The 20,822-nt window shown below is 36.3% G+C and overlaps 1 protein-coding gene across 2 annotated transcripts in view; it reads left to right on the top strand.

The window, feature by feature from the left end:
* TMEM117 (transmembrane protein 117) overlaps positions 1-20,822 on the top strand; it is a 174,743-nt gene that overhangs the window by 95,798 nt on the left and 58,123 nt on the right. For both annotated transcript variants that reach the window (XM_088055289.1, XM_088055288.1), the window contains exon 4: positions 10,771-10,868. In XM_088055289.1, coding sequence (XP_087911415.1) covers positions 10,771-10,868 — 98 coding nt within the window. The remainder of the gene's footprint in view (positions 1-10,770; positions 10,869-20,822) is intronic.

Genomic DNA, 20,822 nt, shown 5'->3' with positions numbered 1-20,822 from the left:
TATAGCCAAGGGCATGTGAGAATGCAGTATTACTACCAGTCATTTCTAGCAATCCTTGACTTCCCAGTCTGCAAAACCTCTTATCTACTTACTGTCAAATTGGCTATGGAACATATTTCAGCACAAGTCCAGGAGGGAGTGTAAAATTCTGTCCCTAGAGATACTGCAATTTCTCTCAGCTCTCTTTTTGCTGTACCTCCTTTTCTAAAATCCTCTCCAGCAACCCAACAAATACTTAGGAATTCTTCACAAACCGTTATCCCCTGTGTGTCTTCAATATTCTTCCCAAACAAGAATCAGTGTAAAACATCTTCAGTTGTATCCATTAATGTTTAATAACCAGATTCCCCTTTGGTGCTTACTGTACAAAAAAATATCAATATTTGGAGCTGCTAAAATTTGTAGTATTTTTTCTTGACTCTGCAGTAGCAGCATTTTTATCTGAAAGCCAAAGTGGAGTTTTGTGTGATATGAGTGTTTTATCCTCTACTTTATTTCAAGGCATCAAATTTGGTGGAAAGTCTGCAAAAACATGAACCTTAAAACCTGAAAGAAAATAAAATGAAACTTAATGGTTATATCTTTCTTAATTTGGTATATCTGAGCCAATCACACAATTTTAAGGGAATAGCAGTATCACTTGAAATTCTCAAGGCCTTCAATATTATGATTTTTTAATAGACACAACTTTAGTTATGATCTCATTTTTTTGAATATTTAATCCCAAAAGTTCCCTATTCAGGGAATAGGGACATTCATTTTGTGTTCTTCTTTCAGCACTGAGAATTCCTTGAACAATGCCAATACAGTTTAAGAGTAATAATTATTTCTCTGCTTTCTAATAAGATACTACATCCTCTTGTGAATTTTTTATGGATATTTTTACATTTTAATTATAATCTGAATTGTTAAAGAATTGTCTAGGTTTTCTTAAATAACATAATCCAACAGGAAAAATAATTGACTGGCTTTTCAAAACAAAATATTTGTTATTCAGAATAGCAAATGACTTTGCAGCAGAGTCTGGAGATTTTCTTCTGTTGAAGTGAAACTGGTACTAATCACCCTCCACTAAATACCTTCTGTACGTACTCTTTATTCTGGAAGTAAGACTGAAGTAATTCTTTACCATTTAAAGAGGACTGAACAAAACTGTGGCCATGCTTGCACCTCAAGTGCAGAATTGCACAGGAAATGGGGACAAACAGAAGGATTTATAATAGGTTGATGGATTATGTTCTCAGTGTGATTGTAACTTCAGTATGAAAAGGTAACTAAAAACAATTAATGATGCTGCCCATAAATCTGTCAAAGGACCAGCAGCTGCACATGAATATTATTCTAGTTGTATAATCCCTTAAAGTATGATAAAGAAAATATGGGAAAGAGCCAATGAATGGTTTTTCAGAAGTGCTTCATGAATTTTTTCTGTTTGTTTTCCAGTAAGAGTTTTCATGAGAAACTTGTTTTGTGCAGAAATGTTCTCTTTCTCTATTTAGAGTGAAAATATTGTCATGTAGTAGCTGTGTTTTCCTTGAGTGCAGAACAGAAAAGGCCATGTAAAGGAAGTTTCAAGTTCCCCTTTACTTACTCTGAAGTAAAGACTTCTCATAAAGGAATGAAATAGATTGAAACCACTCTGAGCTGTCAGTACATCACAGCTTTGAATCAACTGGAAATGCAGCGTGGTGTCAGCAGCATGGAGATGGATTTTAATTTAATTAGGTACCTTGTTCTGGCAAGGGGAGACAGGTGAGTGTCTCAGCAGAGTGGCCTGTGTGCCTCCTGCCCATTGCCAGCGGCATCCCAGTGTTCAGATGGTTCTCCTGTGGTTATGTGCCTGGGTACAGAGAGGTGGGAGGCAGAGAGCAAACATCAGAGCTTGAAATCACATTCTTCATTTGAACAGTTTCATTTGTTTTCACTAGGTTCTGCCTTACACAGACACCAATAGAGAATTTTGAAAGATACGCTTCTGTAACTTATATTTACCCTATTTAGCTGTTGATCAAGAATGAACTGTGTAAAGTGAAATCAATTCCCAAAAATTGAGTGTCAGAAACACCCATTGTATCTCACATTCACTCATTCATAACAAGATACTCCCTCATTAGTTGCTAAGTGGAAGTTAAACAGAGAAGAAAATAGCAACCTCCCAAATAATTCATTAGAAATACGCTATTGTCACAAAGTATTGTCACAAAGGTTACTTTTATTGCTCCCTCACATGCCACAGAATCACACTTTTACTGTGTACTCAAGTGTTGGACAAGTGTTATTTATACATTTGTACACATTCTTCTTTCATCCTTTAACTCACCAAATCTAATTAAAAAGTATTTGTGTGAAAGGAGAAGGCATGTGAAAGGCACCAAGTGACATGTGTGTTGTCACTTTTTTTCTGAAGAGCAAGAACATCAAAACTACGATTGTCAGAACAGCAAATGATGACCTTCTGGCACATCAAAACATAGACTACACAGACGTTGCATTGACAGTTTACAACTCTAACTGTGAGTCTCTGAGGGCATCATGATACAAATAAAAATGATGGCACTGCTCAAGAGTAATAGCTAATGGCCCATGCAGAAAGCTGTCTGCATCTGTTGGAGCACACGGGTACGTGCAACTGTTACTGAGAAAATTGTTAGATGAAGATGTTGAAAGAAGACAGGCCTGAAATTAAATTTGATCAGTAGAAACCTTTGTCTTGTGAACCTCTCTGGCATGGGATTCCTTCATGTCCTGGGAACTGATATTTATTCCATGCCTAAGGTGGTATTCTGCTCTACAGCAGGTATTCTGGTAAGCTTCCTGTTTGCAAAGCCCAGAAGAGCCAACTTTAGAGACGTAACTACTCCTTGTCAGTATGTCCAGAATGGCTGGCAATCTATCCAGAACAGCTCAGCATTTATGTTGTATTGTGCCAAATCAAACCAGAATTTTTTCCTTGTTTTTCATTGCTGCAGACAGCAACCTTCCTGAGTTCTATGTCCTTATGGGACCAGGCAGGTGAACTTGTCTGTCTGTGACAGGTACATTCAGATGTCAAAAAATTTGCTTAGGTTAAGACAGGCTCAGAGGATGAACCACACCTTAATTATGGTCTGCCACCATTTAGTGTATAGTTTCATATATGCTAAAACAAAACCTCTATGATTATGTCATGTGATTGTACAGCTCAAAGCTGGGAACCTGTAAATGCTGAGGTAAATGAGGAAATGCTTCCATTCCTCCAATATTCCAAAACGTTATGGATCCAACCCTAATTTAAAAACTGCTACTTGAATTTTGCATAAAAATTCTCTTTCAGCATGAACTCATTTTGAACCTTCTGCCATAGGCTACCTCTGTACTAATCAGGTGCTGGCTCAATTCTTTCTTCAGCGCTTTGGTTTGTACAATGTAATTCATAGAATTAAAGAAAGGATAGGTTGTGAAGAGTCTGATTCTGAGCTACAGAAGATGCATGAATACAGCCCTTTCCTATGACGAAACCTCATCTATTGTGAGCCATCACATATGTCATTAACCAGGTTAATGGCACTTTGGTGAGAAACACTAAGAAATGTAGGAAACCATGCTGGGATTCATGTTATCAGACTTCCATTGCCAGCAGTGTGATCATCTGAGCAGGTTCTGGTGTAGAGTGAAGAAAAATAGGTGCATCTTTACAACAGAATCTATTTTGAAGTGAATTTCACCACAGAAATGCTTTTTCTTTTCACTGACTATACAAAGAATCTGTATTGATTTAGATGCATGTGCCATGTGCACCAAACACGGCATGACTTCTGTCTCTGGCCTTTCACCAGAGCCACTAAGATCTCTAAATGAGTAAAGCAAACTTTCCTGCTATGCCAGCCGAAAATGGAACTGAGCTGAATGCCTTAAATGAAAATCATGATGTGGCTTTATGTCTCACGCTTTGTCTGTAATATGTGACATTACCCTGACCTCTGCTTCTGCATTTGTAACACTAATAAAGCTGTAAAGCAAGGAAAAAAGTCTTCTGAAATGCGCTGTCAATGATTATATAAACAGCAAGTGCTTGCCACATGGCAGCCAGGATATTTTGTTGCACGTATATAATGGTTTGTGTGCACAGTAGGGACTTGAAACATGTTAGGAAATGAAGTGGCACAGCTTAAGAGTTTTTTGCAGAAGCTCTGGTTCAATTGTAAGATTGATCCTACACAGTTACTTAGGTTTATGAACTGTCAAAGAATTTCCAGTAAAAAGAAAATTAATATTTTTTTAATTTTTAATTTTTTTAAATTTTTTGTTTGGCGTTTAAGAAAAGCAAAATTTATTTAGAAATTATTTCTCCTGGTATTAAAATACAGAGTATAATTTCCAGAATAAGTTGAATAGACTTGAAATAATTGCAAATCAGATTTCTCCCTAACTAACCTTTTGGTATCTAAAGTTTTTTACCAGAAATTCATTGTGTGCTAGATGTTGTCTTTGTGGAGCATTCTGTCCTAACTGAACTTGGAAATTGAAAGGAAGTGATGGGAGAAGTGACTTTTCTGAAGCTGAACCTGAAGTGTATATATTTTTAGTTGTTCTTGCCATCTTGTAGAGTTTTTATCCCAGCATGGATTGCACTTAAACCATTATGACAATATTTGGAACCAAATCAAGACATTCCAGCTAAAAAAGAAGAGACTTGCTGCTTCCTCAGTGGGTGGAGAAATAAATTTGCATGGATAAGTAAAGATGGTAGTAATTAACATAAGCCTCCTCCATTTTTATACAGAAGAAATTTTTTAACTGGTTTTGGTGGATATTTGGGTGTAAGACAGTACACGTGTCCAAATGTTGTGGATTGTGAGAATAAGAGCTCGTAAGAGCAATACTTAGGAAACATGGTGGGAAATATGCAAATGCTCAAAATTGTACTGGGGACCATTGTGGGAGCCACAAAAGTGAACCATAATATTCTTTATCACTCATATTAGTTACTGAATTTGACAGCAATTTAATGTTGTTTTTCAGGATTTACTTATTGTTAAAACAATATGTATTGGTAAGACAAGAGCAATGTTCTGTCTCTGATTAAAATGAGAAGACAATAAAGAGTATATTGAAGGGGCCATTTTGTCTCTGTGATTGTTGTTGCTTTGAATATGCAAATATGAGAAGAACTTATTGCAATTAAACTGAAGAAGAAGTAACTTAAAAGAAGCTTCATTTTTTTTAGGGTTGAAATCAATTAAATTAGGAATGCTCCAAAACAGAGGAAGCAGACAGAACTTTAAAATCTAGTAGTGTATTTACAGCTGACTAATAATATTTAGCTTTAAAAATATCATCCGCCTTAGAGATCTGTAAGCCTAATTACAAATATTTGTTAAATTTGTTTTCAAACACTTACACATTTTGTTTATTCCAAAATGCAGCAGAGGGGATTGAAATAAATTAACAGTTATTTCAGAAGAATGTGTAACAAAGTTCTTGACACTTCTGCTCAACTGCCAAAACAGTTTCAGAATTAAAAAAGGCATTGCATATTATCATGTGTAAGCTGTATAACAGTTGAGGTATGATGACAGAATTTGAAGGGTTTGAAGGAACTTCTGGAGATCGTCTAGTCCAAGCCCCTGCCAGAACAGTCACCTAAAGTAGGTGATACAGGAATGTGTCCAGGTGGGTTTGGGATGTCTCCAGAGATGGAGACTCCACAACCTCCCCGGACAGCCTGTTCCAGTTTTCTGCAACCCTCAATGTGAAGTTCTTCCTCATGTTGAGGTAGAAGTTCTTATTTCTCAGTTTATGGCCATTGCTCCCAGTCACTGGGCACCACTGAAAAGAGTCTGGCACCATCCTCTTGGCACCCCCCTTTGAGATATTTATATGTATTAATGGGATCCCCTCTCAATCTTCACCAGACTAAACAGGCCCAGCTCCCGCAGTCTCTCCTCGTAAGGGAGATGCTCCAGACCCCTCAGATTGCTGTGGCCTCCCCTGAACCCTCTCCAATAGGTCTTTGCCTTCCTGACCTGTGGAGACCAGGACTGACACAGCACTCCAGATGTGACCTCACTAGGGCTGAGTGGAGTGGCAGGATCATATGATCCCTAAAGGTTACTTTTACACATCAAGTGAACAGCTCCACAGTTTTTACATATCTCAAAGAAGAGAAAAGTGATGGATAGAAACTTTTAATGACTGAATACTAAATGTTTCCCTAGTTTGGTATATGATCACTGTGATGTAGTGTAGTACTTAAAGACTGAGATAAGATAAAGAATTGATGTGCAGTTAGTGGGACACCTATATATAGCTCTTACCTAAAAGCACATACAGCAAAGCAAGGGGAGTGTATCCCCTCAGTGGTATGCATTAGCTCTCATTTACTTCACACTCTGACTTCAGAGAACATAATTACTTTAACCTGATTTAGCCCCTGTTTTTCTAGAAAAAAACTCACATACTTTTCAGAAACGCACAGGCAATGTTCAGTCCTTGCAAAACTATTGATGGATTCTTTTGATGAGGAATTCAATGTTCATGGTCTTGCCATGGGAGACTTCCCTCTGGGCTGTCCTGTCACTGTGACATCCTTACAATTTCCAAAAGATTTAGGATTTATGATATTCACTCTTATCAAGGAAGTCCCCCAGTTGCATTGAAAATGTTTCTTGTTTAGAGTTTGGGTGAGTAGAATTATGCACTATTTTAAGGCTGAGTGTTAAGTGAAATTAATATAGTGCTACTTACAAACAGGTTTGTGTTTTAAAATAAGATACTTAAAATTGTAAAATTATAAAAATTGAAAAATATTAGAACTTCTAGTACTTGAGTCATGTATTTGACAGTGGTAGATCATTTGGCAAATGCAGCTATTCAGTGTGCTCCATTTTCCAGCAATAACACCATGAAGTCAAATCCTTCTGGCTGAGTAGTAGCACACAAACAGCTTCTTTACTGATATTTTATGTTTTATATTTTATGAGGCCTACTATCCGTTAGACTTTTCACTACTCATTGCGTTATCAAAATAATACAAAAATATTTCATATTTCACAATTTGGTTTGTGTTTTCAGGCTTTTCTTGTGGATCTTAGATTCTTCTACCTTCTGTTGAATTCTGGAGGGCTTCTCTTACCTTGTTTTGATGATTTATCCAAGTATGAATACAGCAAAGAAAATGCTCTATTAAGGGCTTGTCTCTACTTCATGAATATTGCTGCATAGTATATATTGTGTCCTAAAGCCCAGAGTCCATTTCTCTAGTAAGAAACAGTTTCTGTAGCTGCTTATATGAAGAAGTGCTACTATTAAACCAACTCATGTACTTTTATATTTTTACTTTTCTAAAATGCAATTTGTTGTATGAAAACAGCTTGGCCAGCAGCCTGTGCCACACCAGTTTTCTGTGAGTTCTCTCTTTGCTTTGAAGAGGATAGCATAGTTCCTGCTAGTGAAGTATTTGGATGATACTTTGTAGGCATGACCAAAGAATGAGGTAATTTTTTATTTTACTTATTTTATTTACTTTTTTATTTTAATTCACTTTTTAGGGAAGTTTAACTTGCTGTTAACTTATAATAGAAGAGATACTTTGCCTTACCTGACACTCCCCATGCAGAGGTTACCTCTGCTGGGAGGAACCCTATGAGGTACAACTGATTTGACATGAGTGTCTACAGAGAGATGTAAAGTATGTACAGAATATTCTGAACAATAGGCTCAAAGAGTAACTGCATGGAGGAAATAATTGATCCTTAATGTGTCTTACTGCTCCACTTGGTACATCTCAGGTATCTGAGGTATCTTACTTTTTTGTTGGGGTTTTTTTTGAAGTTTTTTTATGATTTTGCTTTCTGCACTTCTTGTCTGAGTAAGTTACATGTTCTGAATGAATTTGAATCCCAGATTCTTTCTTCTATGTGATACAACGTCATTTTTCAAATGATTGTATAGTCAAGTCATATCTACACCACTTGGTCTAGTGCAAGGTGTCCCTGCCCTTACCCCAGGGTGGGGCTGCAGCTAGAGGATCTGTAAGGTCCCTTCCAACCCAAGCCTTTCTGTAGTTTAATGATTATATCAAACATCAAAGATATCATATCAAAAGGAACAATTTTGTTTTTCTGTAACAGAAAAATATCAATCACAACATTTTGCTATCAATGACAGCAATATATCTTTTTTAAACCATTATGAGTTAGCTGTGTAATTAATATAAAGTGAGTAATATGAATAGCTGATAAAGTCATATTTTATCATGTAAAATGAAAATTAGGATTCCGTAATGTATATCAGACATACTAATTATTAATGGAAATGAATTTTTTTGTGGCATTTGTGTAACTGATAAAGTCAGGCAGTGTGTGTGATACAGCTTTGCTTTTGCAATTTAATACAGTGTAACTGCTTCTGTCATGAGACAATAAAAAAATGAAAGTGTATACACTGTCTATATTTGGGGCCATTCCTTTTTGAACTGAAGCAGTGTAATTGTTGATTAAAGTATATTGCATCACCTAGTTCAAGAAAAAAATAAATTCCTTAATTGCATTGTAGTTGGCTTTCCCTATTTTACCTTGATTATGTAAGATGCAGGCAGACTAAAGTGTTCAATTTTTATTTTATTCCCACATATCAGCAATGTTTTCAAACACAGTTCAGTAAAGCAGAGATAAATGTATGCTGTGCAGCAATTACATTGTGAAATATGAATAAAGAAAAACACACACATTTCTTTATATGAAGTTCTGAAAATTAAATTGAAATTTATATTTTTCTAAAACAAGGGGCATTTGATATATATCTAAAACTTGTGTGCTGTATGACAGTCTTGAGTGCTTCTCTCCTGTGAGCTGTTTTCTACAGTGACTGTCCTTGACCAAATCAGAAAATGAATTTGATTTCTCTAATGAAAAAGGTAATTGGATTTCTCTTTATGGAATGCATCCCTTTAATGACTGTCTCTGCTTCAGCCAATTTAGCTGCAACTGACCTGACATTGATCTGGTGATATGACTTTAAATAAACACCAAAGTTGGGAGATGAAAGACCAACTATTTGATATTTTAAAGAACATTTCCTGCCTCGTCTTGCCATTTTCCTCAGAAAATATCTCCATCTCAAATGTCATTCTTATGAAACATGCCTCTCTAGTAATTGGTCATAGAGCTGCAAATTGCATACTTCTCCCAAATATAATAATTTCCCAGAAGGTATCTGGAGAAACTATTTTGAAGCTTGAATAAAACCTCTTGAAATATCTGTTCTTCTTTGCAAATATTCATTACTATGTAGACTCTTCCTAAAAGGAAAAAAATGTTACTAAAGTAATGAATTGAATCTTTACAGAGCTCTTGTTCAGCATAAAATATTTATTGAAATATTTATTTAGATAATTGGGACCTTATAAAAAAGTATTATAGCTTGACGATCAAAGAAAAGATTTACCCACATGAAACAGCTATTAAAGGTGGTATTTTTAGGATATTGTCTGGTTTTTGTTAAGGTTAGGTTTAATGGAATAATAAAATTCTAGAATGTGCATTTCTATTTATTCAACATAGTCATTATCCTTTGGACCCAGCCCAGGCTAATACACTGAGTACTTTTAACTACAAATGGACTTGAAGCCAAAATTTAGCAAATGAATCCATTTTTTATTTTTCATTGGCCACATTTTTTTTTTTTTATAAACACTCTTAATGCCATTGATTGAAAGTGGTAGCTTACACTCTGGATGATAAACTGGGTTTTAAAACATCTGTGAAATTTTGTTTTCAGTTTGAAGTTATTTCCTTCTGAAACCTTAAGATTTATTTTCATTCTGATCAAAACACATAGCAATTTCCCACTCTGTACTGGTAACAGTGAGACAGAATTTGGTTTGCTTATCTGCATTTTGAAGCAGGTAGTCACCCCCACTTCTTTTATTTGATCAGTTATTTAATAAATCTTTACAAATGGATAGGTTTTCCACTTTGGATCTTTTGCACAGCAGAATTTATGAGATTATTGTGATGTAACTTTTGGTGCTTTTTAATACAGTTAATTTGAAGTAAATGGAAGCTGTGAAAACACAGCTTCCCAAAGAAGCAGGTGCCTGAGGGGTATTCACCTCCCTCACTGAGCTGAAAGTAATTTTTAATACTTTCATGTACCACCGAGAAATATTGCATATATATGAGTCTCTGGACAGAGAAACAGATGGTCTCTTTAGATAAGAATTATGAATATGAGAATAAATATTTCATACTTTTAAAATTTTTTGCAAGTTTTAAGGGGTGTTTTTTCTATTGCCAGTCCCAAGTGTGATTTTTATACTGATAGCAGGAACTGAGAGGACATTATAAATGTTATATAGTGCTTAATGCATAGGCTTCCACTCACTAGCTGCAGTTCTGATTTCAAGAATGGAAATTCTGCTGATGCTGCTCTCAGGGAAGTGGTTCCCCTCTCCCAGGTTGGGCCAGAAAGCTTCAGAGCCACAGGGGAATGTAACTCACGTACTGTAGGTTGCTGTAACTTTTAGACTGGTTCCTCTTATCTTCTTATCTTTGGATCTCTACAGGTTTCATTGTTTTTCAAAGAGTTGCATGCACTTCTAGAATATGTAGCCCAATATTTGTTATCTTGACTGCAAATAACACTGGACCTACTATTATTCTACTGTCTGTTATCATATCAGAACTGATGCAGGTGTGCCAGACAAAATAAAAATGTTCCTGAAGTCCTTGCTAGCACTTCCTTATGTAACACCAGTGTAACTGTCTACTGTTTCTTCTTTTCCTATAGGTCACAGATATGATGCTTCAGGACAAGCCTTACCCAGACTGGGGAAAGTCTGCCAGAGCTTTCTGGAAGAAAGGAAACATTAGGATCATTTTATTCTGGTAGGAAAACAATAAAATCAAATTACTGTAAACAAACCTTTTATAGAATGTTGAAAATCATATCTTCTATAACCGTCTGGAGCAGAAAGAGATATGGTTGGGGAAAAAAAGATAAATCTGGTCTAACAAAAATTAAAATTTGCAAAAATGGTACCTGAGTGGGGAATTCCTAATCAAAATAGTTAGTGCAGAAATATAATTTTAAAATTGATTTATACAGTTTCTTTTATTCTATTTCGACACTTTATAATTGAGTTGCAAAATTTTTTCTGTATGTGATAATGTTTGGGTGTCCCCCTGTAATTCCTTGTAATAAGGTTGATATTTGAATTTTCTTTTGTGGCCATAAAATTAATCATAGTAGTTCTTTGAATTGCCACATGAACAGGATTTAAAATGTCACATCAGTCTCAGATGGTTAAGAAAAATTTTAAAAATCAATGCAAAAAGTTGTGATGGTTAAGACTTTGTTTCACCTCAAATGTAGCCTCTTCCAGATAAATTCCAGGCAAATGTAACTATTGAAACAGGAAACAGATTATGACAAGAAAAATGGAAGATGGAGAATATATATTTTATCAAGTAGTCTGAAGACCTTATGGCTGAAGATTTAAGAAAGCAAAGACTTTTTCAATTCTATCAGAACCAGAAAAACTCATGAAAATGTCATCAGACCCACTGTTTTTGAAAGAACAGATTTCAAAAGAACTCTTACAGAGAAATTGAAATATTTATTTGTATGCAGTCTCCTACAGAAAATGAAGTATCTTGCACTTTAAAAAAGCAAAAATGAGCTATTTTATTAAGCTGAGGCAATAAAGGAAATAATAAGAGAAATTTGAAAAGAAACCAGAATCAGATGGCTGATTGGCTACACACAAAGCTTATAAGGAATTAAAGGGGTTGAGCTGATGCAAGTTTTATTAGCACTTAATTGCCTATTGAAAAAATTGAATATTAAAATTTGGATATTGTTTAGCTTTTCTGCCTTTTTTTCCCAGCAAACTAGTATTATCCTACTGGCCAGTAAGTCTGAGTTCAGGTTTAGCTAAATTGATAGAATATATTATATAATTATATATTATATATCATTATATATCAATAATGGAAATATGAACAAATATCTAGATCGATTTCTGCTAAAGGAAGCCAGGGAATCTTTGCTGAAGGAAAACCTTCGCTGTTCTGTTAGAATTCTTTGCACATTCCATCAAAGTAATGGATGAAGGAGAAATGCTTGATCTAATTTATTTGGATTTTCCCAAGGGTTCTGAGAGAGTTCTTTACTGAGTGCAATTAAGAAAACTAGTAAGACTAAGTGTGCTAACATTTAGAAATTGTCTCAGCAATGTGCTGAGTGAAAGGTATGAATAAAATATTTTTTCTACATTGATAAGGCCGAGGAGTTATGTTATTTAATGTTTGAAGTAGAATTCATTATTTATATACATCATAAATGTTAGTGACATGACAATTTAAAGATTAAGTTAATAATTTGAAAAGTGCATGAGAGAGGGATCTTAGAAAAACAGGTGAAAAAAATAATGTAACTGAATACTTGAGTTATGGATGGGGGTGGGGGGTTTCAAGAAGCTCCTTGTCATCATTGCAGGATGTGCAGAGGAAAATTCTGTCTCAGCGTGCAGGGATGGGCAAAAACATAAAGCAGATGTATAAAAAAATTCCCAGACAGGTGCCAAGTGGGCTACCAATGATTACAATGTCATCTGAGCAAAAAGATCAGTGTAGAACATCATTGGTTTTTTTTACCCTTCTCTGAAGGGTAGCTTTGTCTAAAAGACTGAAAAGGATATTAGTTAAGATTTAAGAAAAAACTTAATTACACGAAAAGACTGGAAAAATGGGAAAAAGGATTTAAAGCAAGGTGACATGATAATTTTAAAATTTACATGCCAGATGGGGAGACAAATAAAAAAAATAAAGCAAGAAATTTTCTTCCACTCTGAAATGTTAAAAATCAATATTTTATTCCAAATAAAACTCACACTAATAAATCCTACCAAAAGTTCAATGTAGAAGTAAGTAAAAAAATGGATTTTCATGCAGGGGTCTCATACTAAAGGGTATGCTCAAAACCTAAAGGGTGACATAAATGTTTTTATTTTTAGCTTTAAGCAGTGAAATAAAAGAGCCCTGGATGACAGTCAGTATTCTGTAGACATAACTTACATAGTGCAAATTTGACATCAGTAAAAGTAGATTTTTTTTCTCCACTAAGTAGGAAAAATAAAGGAGTGATAACATTATGCATGGTAACATGGGGTATTTTTATTTACTTTGTTGTTGCTCGAGCAATGTGATGTGTATTGCCTCATTTCTGAAATGTCCTAAATGAAGCATCCTCAACAGTGTGTCCTACACAGTATCTGTAAAAATCCATCTATTCAGGACATTTTCTAGTTGCACACCTGTTTAATAGAGCTAATGCAATACTGTGCACTGTATTTTAATTATTCCTAGTATAGATATGTGATACACAGGCTAAAGTGGTAGATGAAATGAAAACCTTAGATACAAACTAGACTTGTTTTTCGGCTAATGTCTTTTTTATTTTCGGGTTTACTTTGCAAAATTAAAAACTTCTGTAAATGTACCAAAGATGGATGGATTTTAAAGGTGGTGAAGGCACCATCCACTTATTTTAACTTTATGATAGTTAATTATGTGGCTGCTTTGTTTCTTATTTGGAAATGTTTTCAGCTTCCCAATGCAACTAATTCACAAAGGTTTTGACTTATTTCTTCAATCTCCTGTTTTAAATCATTCTCTGGAAACATTGTCAGCAACTGCTTGTTGGTTACTCCTGAGGATTCTGGATGACTTCTGAATTTCCTCACAATATAATTCTTCCACAAACAGCTCATCTAACTAAAGAATGATCAGTTGCTATTTGCCTTTGTGTAGTCCATCACTAAGGAGTATTTTGAAATGCCTTCAACTTTTTTTGAAGTCAGAGGTTGTCTTTTTTTCCTTAGAAAGGCCTCCATTTTGGTAATTTTCAGCTCTGTTCATGGCTAATTCCAGCATTCTGAGGCAGCTTTGTGTAACACTGTTATATTGCTAAGTGACACAATGCAAATGCAAACACATTTTCTCGTGGGTTTAAGAAAGTGTGCTGTCAAGAGGACTTCTAGGGAGCAATGAAGCATCTTGAGCCCGGATGGAATTGCTAAGATGTTGCAGACAAGTTTGTGGGTCACAAAAGAGAGATACATACAAGGAGGTAAATATCTGCACCACCTGCAGTCGGATGAGTCTCTCTACAGACCACTGTCTCCAGTGCTCTGTCATCACCATCAGTACTGCAAAATTATGAGCATGACTTGAAACAGGCTGATTTTTTTTTTATATATGTTGATAACTTGGCTGATTTAGGAGAGGCCAATTATATATGACGTGAGAGCACTGGCATTTGAAAGCAGCAAAAAGAAAAGGAATTTGTTGAATAAAGTCAAATAAAGATCTTGGACATGACTGATGACAAGTCAACAGCTGTAGCTAGTGGTAAGATTAATAAACATGACAATAGAACCGTAGTAATTTTGATGTTGGATATTAGATGAAGCAGGGGCAGAAGTAGAATTTGAGAACACTTATTGTTTTGCAATTTTTATTTTTTTTTTTCCCTGCAAACATTTAATAAATCCAACCAACACTAAAAGTGTCCCCTACACACGTGCAGAGGAGCGAGCTCTCCCCAGCAGTGCAGACAGGTGATGTTGTTAGAGGCAGCCCACACCAGTGACCCAGTGTGGCTCTGTAGTCATCACCCATGCCAAAGTACAGCTCTCTGCCACCGAGGCCTGGCATTACCTCTGCCTACTTTGTGCCTGATATCACTGTCTCTTCCTTACAGCACCTTCTGCACTGACCTGCCATATCCTGTGGGCAGCTGAGCCCACAGTAGCTGGAATAAAATCATAAGGACATCTCTGGGCTGTGTGCACAGTTTGCTCAATAGAGGCAAGACCTGGATTCTCTCCTTTGGAAAATTGTTCCAATATTAATTGTCTTCAAAATTTTCCTAACAGAGTATGGATGGTTTGTAATGAGCAATGCATAAAGAATGTGAGCTTTTAGCCTTAGGGTAAAAACAGAGCACAGTCAAAAGGAAACCAGTTTACAGGAATAGAGGAAAAGAGCTGCTGAGGTCTGTGTAACCAGGTAACAGAAAATTGATATTCAAAGGTAGATGATCAAAATGGGGGATTGTAGAGATAACAGTGGATTGTGCAGCTGAATCTTGATTGCAGATGGTGACAGAACAATATATACAAGCTGAACCTTTGAATATGCAAGTTCCAGGCTGTGTCCATTTCTGTGGTGTCCCTGGCTAGACATTCATTGTATGTGTACACAGTCTTTATTGGTGCAATAAAAAAAACTGTCCTTTTACACTGGATAATGCAAAACAGATACCAACATGGAAAATAAATAATGAAATACGGATAATTGTAAATTTTTTATTCTCTATGTTTGCTGTTTGACTTCACAAACTAAATATTCTTCTATTAGTATGTATTTCCATAAGCTCCTGCTAGCTTTCTTTAATAAAAAATATAACTGCACATGCTCAGAAATGTGTGTTAGGAATCACAGTATTTCAATTTAGCACCTATTTAAATTTAAAATCTAGTAATATAGGTTTAGAAGCTTTTATTCAAAGTCATTGTGCAGAATTGCTACAGAGTTCTAATTTATGTACATATGTTTATACTGGATTGTGTCAAACATAGCTTAGGTTAGTATTCTTAACTGGACAATATTTTGTACCCTGGAAGCAGAGAAAGCTTCTTTGTGAGATAGATAGCCACATCTCCTATAAAAAAACAAAAGCAGTTTCTATAAGAGATTTTCTATTATGCACCTATTTGAATGTTTGGTTTGATAAATTATATTTCCGTATTCTATGTTTTCACAATCAAGGTGATAAGTTTATACTGGAAAACTATGTTCTTTTCACATGTTCAAATGATAGCTCCTAAAAACATTCATTCTTCTCACAATAGGCTACATTGAGAAAAACTAACTACACATTGTAACTCAATCAATTTAACTAAACTAACTGAAACAAGACAAACCTCCTCATTAAGTTTGAGTAAAAGTTTTTGGGATACATTCCAACAAATAAAACTGCATTAATTATAACTATAATATATGTGCATTTAGATACACGTGTAGTTTTCTCTCCCTGGTTTGGAGGTTTTTAAGTTTATCTATTAATTCGTTCATATTTAAGTAATTTATCTTGGGATAAGGTACTGATTACTGAACAGAAACCTGGCATCATCTAAAAGGTAAAGCAGATTTCCTGGTAAATAGCATAAATAGTATAAAATAACATACAAATATTTTCTAGTATTATTGCTCTCAGTAAATCTTATGCTATAACCTCAGTCAATAATATCAGTTCGGATAAGCAAGACAATACATAAGTTTTTTCTGATTTCCACTTTGTCTCAATACAAAATATTCACTAAGGTCCTCCACAGATGATTTATATTGAGTGATCTGACTACTAATCTGGTCTGGCATTGTTAAATATATTCTGTCAGGATAAAAACTGTCCATGAATAGTAATTGTTACATTTAGTCTGGCCATCAAGATGTATGATTATAGTTTTTCAAGAAATTGCTAAAATATTCTTGAGAGCATTTATTTAATTTCTGGGTATTATTGGTAAGCTATGCTGTGAAATGACAATTTGTTAACTTGAAAAAATGTTGAAAATAATTCATCATAATACAGAGTGCTGAACTTTCTTTCATGTAAATGAGTTGTTTAAGGTTCCTGTCTATTTTTAGTTTTCATTATTTATTATTTTGAATATTTGAAAGCATCCAGTAGATAAAAAAATATTGTATCAAAAATATTTGCAGGAAAGCTTTTCTTCTAATCTATGTAATCTTGTACAAATTCTCTGATTCATGTCCTGAGAAAAACTTTTCCACTTGGATAACAAAGTGCTTTTGCATTTCTACTGTGGAAAAGTAAAGGCGGTCAAAACTCACCAGAATGGTTGAAGCTTGGCAACCACATGAGTCAGATACATTTTTTGACCTTTTTCTGACCTTTGAGATGCCCCAACTCCTCAGTGCATGAGAACTATTGCAGTAGTATCAGCAACTCAGGGTTCTCCCCCGAATCTGCTCTCCTCAGCCTTCAGGTGGAAGTGTTACTCAGCCTCTAGCAGAACATGTCTGCCTTTCTCCTTCCCTTCTTCCCTTCTTCCCTTCCTCCAGCACAGCAATTGGCCAAAATCCTGCAGTGTTTGCAGAAGCAAGAGGGAAAGGGTAAGGATGGTCTGGAGCCCTAGGTCACCTGTGGGGAGGGTGGCTTCCAACACTGCATTTGCTGATCTAACATTCTGGTCTGTCTCAGCCTTTCCCTGGCTTTTCTGGGAGCATCTTAGGGACTGCAATCACTCCACAGGCCTTCCATGTGGCCACATGGAGTGGGCTTGCATGGTCTACTAATGCACTCACTGCATGAGGGGTGGATGCTTTGCATGACATTATTTATATATGAGCAGAGAGAATGTTTGCATATGGGAGGCTGTGCAGGTGGAAGGCTCCCATCTGTCTCAACTGTCAAGGAGGAAATCTGTAGCTTGCCTGTGCCAGTCTCTATTTGGAAAGGCTGTGTCATGCATTTTCCCATATCCTAGTCGTGATAGGAAGAACAGTGAGACAAATCACTCTAGATTTCACTTTTCTTCACAAGGCAAAGCATTTGAGGGAGATATAATTAAGTTTAGGGAGCTCTGAGCTCTGACATTCAAAAAAAAAATCTTTAAAACCAAAGAAACAAACTAAAATTGTGAGATCACTTTAGCTTGAAGATTAAGTTCTTTATTTGTCTCATTCAAGTTACATAAAGTGGTCTTATCCTATTTTTTTCTGATGGAGACTCCTACAAATCAAACAAAAATATATGTTGCTTCTTATTTGTATTTGCATGAATAAGAGAAGGGTTGGCAGAGCAGGAGAGCTAGTGTGGCAGCTTTCCTCTCACATGAACTAGAACATACTTGCTCATCTACATCCACTCACACAATCACACACTTGAGAGGGCAGCAGAGGGGAGGAAGGGAGCTCCTAACACCCCTGCATTACACCATTCCCCTTGTAAGTTCTAGTGTGGAAACATTTCATGTCCTGGGGTTTTAAAAAAATATTCACAGACCAATCTGGCTAAAAGATAATTATACTGAAGAGAGAAAAGCATTATCCATTAGCTACAATGGGATTTTGGACTGGGCCCATAGACATAAATTTAACCTTTAATTTGGATTTAAATTCTCTGAACCACTGTAGTATGTGTATATTTTATACCATGTTTTTTCAGTTCCTCATCCTGTTTAAGCTTTTTGAGTTATATTGGGTAGACACTTGCAATTTAGTAGTTGATAGCCTGTTAGAAAGAAAGCCTGCTTTTATTCCTACATAATTGCTAGATTCCTAAGTATAGCCTTCGTAATTGGATGGATATGGCAATCCACATTCACCTCTTTCTAAAAGTACATTTTATTCCATCTCTATTACTGAGAAAGAGGTATATCATGAACAATTGCTAAAAATATTTCATCCAATGTATATCTTTAATAAAACTTCTTAAGATGCAATGTCTCTAATGTTTCAGTAATAACAGTACTGCCAAATGGCAATACTTTCACAAAATTACATTCTATGCCAAAACCTGAAAAGCTATAATTCTTAGATAAAATTTTTTCTTGGGAAATTCCAAAACATTCTTTCCTCTGAACAGGCAATTGTAGTTCTTCATTCAACCACAGCTGGAGCAAGTCCTTTTTTAGGACCTTCTCTCCACTTTCTGCAGAATTCCTGCTGAGCAGAAGACACCTTTTCTTCCACTCAGATGCTGGAAGATTTTCAGAAGAGCAGAATCAGTGATGTGGTGGTTGTTATATCATTGCCCTCTCTCTGCTTGAGTGCTTTACCTTTCTTCTTTGTTTGTTATTAGGAATTTCTTTTCTATTTTTAACATTTACAGCTAGCCTAGGCTGCATTCTAGGTCCACTCCAAAATCAGGATGAGTGTAGCTGTCACGTTAATACACATTATGTGATCTTATAAGGCATAAAAAAAGTGTTAAAAGAGAAATAAACATATGAAAATTAAAATATATAGTCAGATAATTGAGATAGTCACCCCAAGATAGAAGTTCTAAGAATGCAATTACATCAACATACACATTATGGATTATTATTCTAACAAAAGAAGAAAACATTTCAGATTATCAATGTAGAAATTCAGTCTTGCATCCTTGCTTCAGTGTGCAGAGGCCTGGCAAAAGCTTAGCCTAAAACATGGTCAGTTCAAACTCATTTTGTTGGGAAAGCTGTAAAGAATCCATCACACCAAAGATTTGGTGCATAGAGAAGTTGCAGTGTCAGACAGCGGTTTTGTGCAAGATGAGGACTCTGAAAGCCCACAGAGTTCAATGGAGATCAGAAAGTGCTTCAGCTGCTCATGCTCACAGCCAGAGTTCATAGACTTTGTCATGGCTGGATTCCAAAAATCAATAGAGTTTTCTAAAAAAAATGTGATAATTAGAGTAATGAAATTATTTGCCTTCCTGGAATGCTGGAGTATTTTTTTAAAATTGTATTTTTCCCTAATGGCATGTTTAAATTTTTGCCTTAGAATTTGCTGATGTACTTAGTTTAATTTCTGACTCATCTTCCTCGTAGAATCATAGAATGGCAAGGGTTGGAAGGGAATTTAAAGGTCATCTCTTTCCAACCCCTCTGCCAATCCCTTTCACTACACCAGGTTTCTCTCCATTCAAACTGGCCTTGAACACTTCCAGGGCTGGTGCATCCACAACTGCTCCGGACAACCTCTTCCAGTGCCTCACCACTCTTACAGGAAGGAATTTCTTCCCTGTATGTAATCTAAACTTGCCCTCTTTCAGTTTAAAGCCATTCCTCCTTCTCCTATCACTCCATGTGAAATACCTTGTGAAAAGTCCCTCTCTCCTCTCTTGTAGCTCCCTTTAGGTTCTGGAAGGCTCAATAAGTCTCCCTGGAGCCTTCTCTTCCCTGTTTTGAGCAACCCAACATCTCTCAGCCTGTCTTCATAGAAGTGGTGCTCCAGCCCTCTGATCACCTTTGTGTTCCTCCTTTGGACTCCCCCCAACAGGTCCTTGTCCTTCTTTTGGGGGTCCCAGAGTTGGATGCAGCACTACAAGTGGGGTTTAACAAGAATGGAGTAGAGAGGCAGAATCCCCTCCCTCACCCTTCTGTCCATGCTGCTTTTGATGAAGCTTAGGGCAAATTTGGCTTTCTGGGCTGCAAGTGCCCATTGCCAGGTCATGTTACGCTTCTTGTTCATCAACACCTGCAAATCTATCTCCCCAGGGCTCCTCTGCCAAGGGAAGAAATTAATCCAGTCCTTCTCTGCCCATGCTGTACTTGTGCTTGGGATTATGCTGACCCAGGTGCAGGACCTTGCACTTGGCCTTGTGGTTTGCATTGGCCCACACCCCTCAATCCTGTGAAGGTCCCTCTGGGTGTCATCCCTTCCCTCCAGCATTTTGTTTCTACCACACAGTTTGGTGTCGGCAGCCTTGTTGCAGTGCGCTCGATATCGTTGTCCGTGTCACCGACACAGATGTGACACCAATACCAACCCCTGGGAACATAACCCTTCACAGGTGACTGATCACAACTCTTTGAATGCCATCCAGCCAAATTCTTATCCACCCACTTGTCCATCCATCAAATCCATATCTCTCCAGTTTGGAAGAAGGCTGTCATGTGGTGCAATGTTAAATGCTTTGCACAATTCCAGGTAGATGATGCCAGTTGCTCTTTCCTTATTCGCCAATGCTGTAACACCGTCATAGAAAATCACCAAAGCTGTCAGGCACCAACCTTCCCTTAATGAGGAAAAATTACTATTCCTGTG

The sequence above is a fragment of the Pseudopodoces humilis genome, chromosome 5, assembly GCF_049639895.1.
Source record: "Pseudopodoces humilis isolate 2021_Gansu_Grassland_sample_001 chromosome 5, ASM4963989v1, whole genome shotgun sequence".
Lineage (NCBI taxonomy): Eukaryota > Metazoa > Chordata > Aves > Passeriformes > Paridae > Pseudopodoces > Pseudopodoces humilis.
This window is presented reverse-complemented; position numbering and strand designations above follow the sequence as displayed.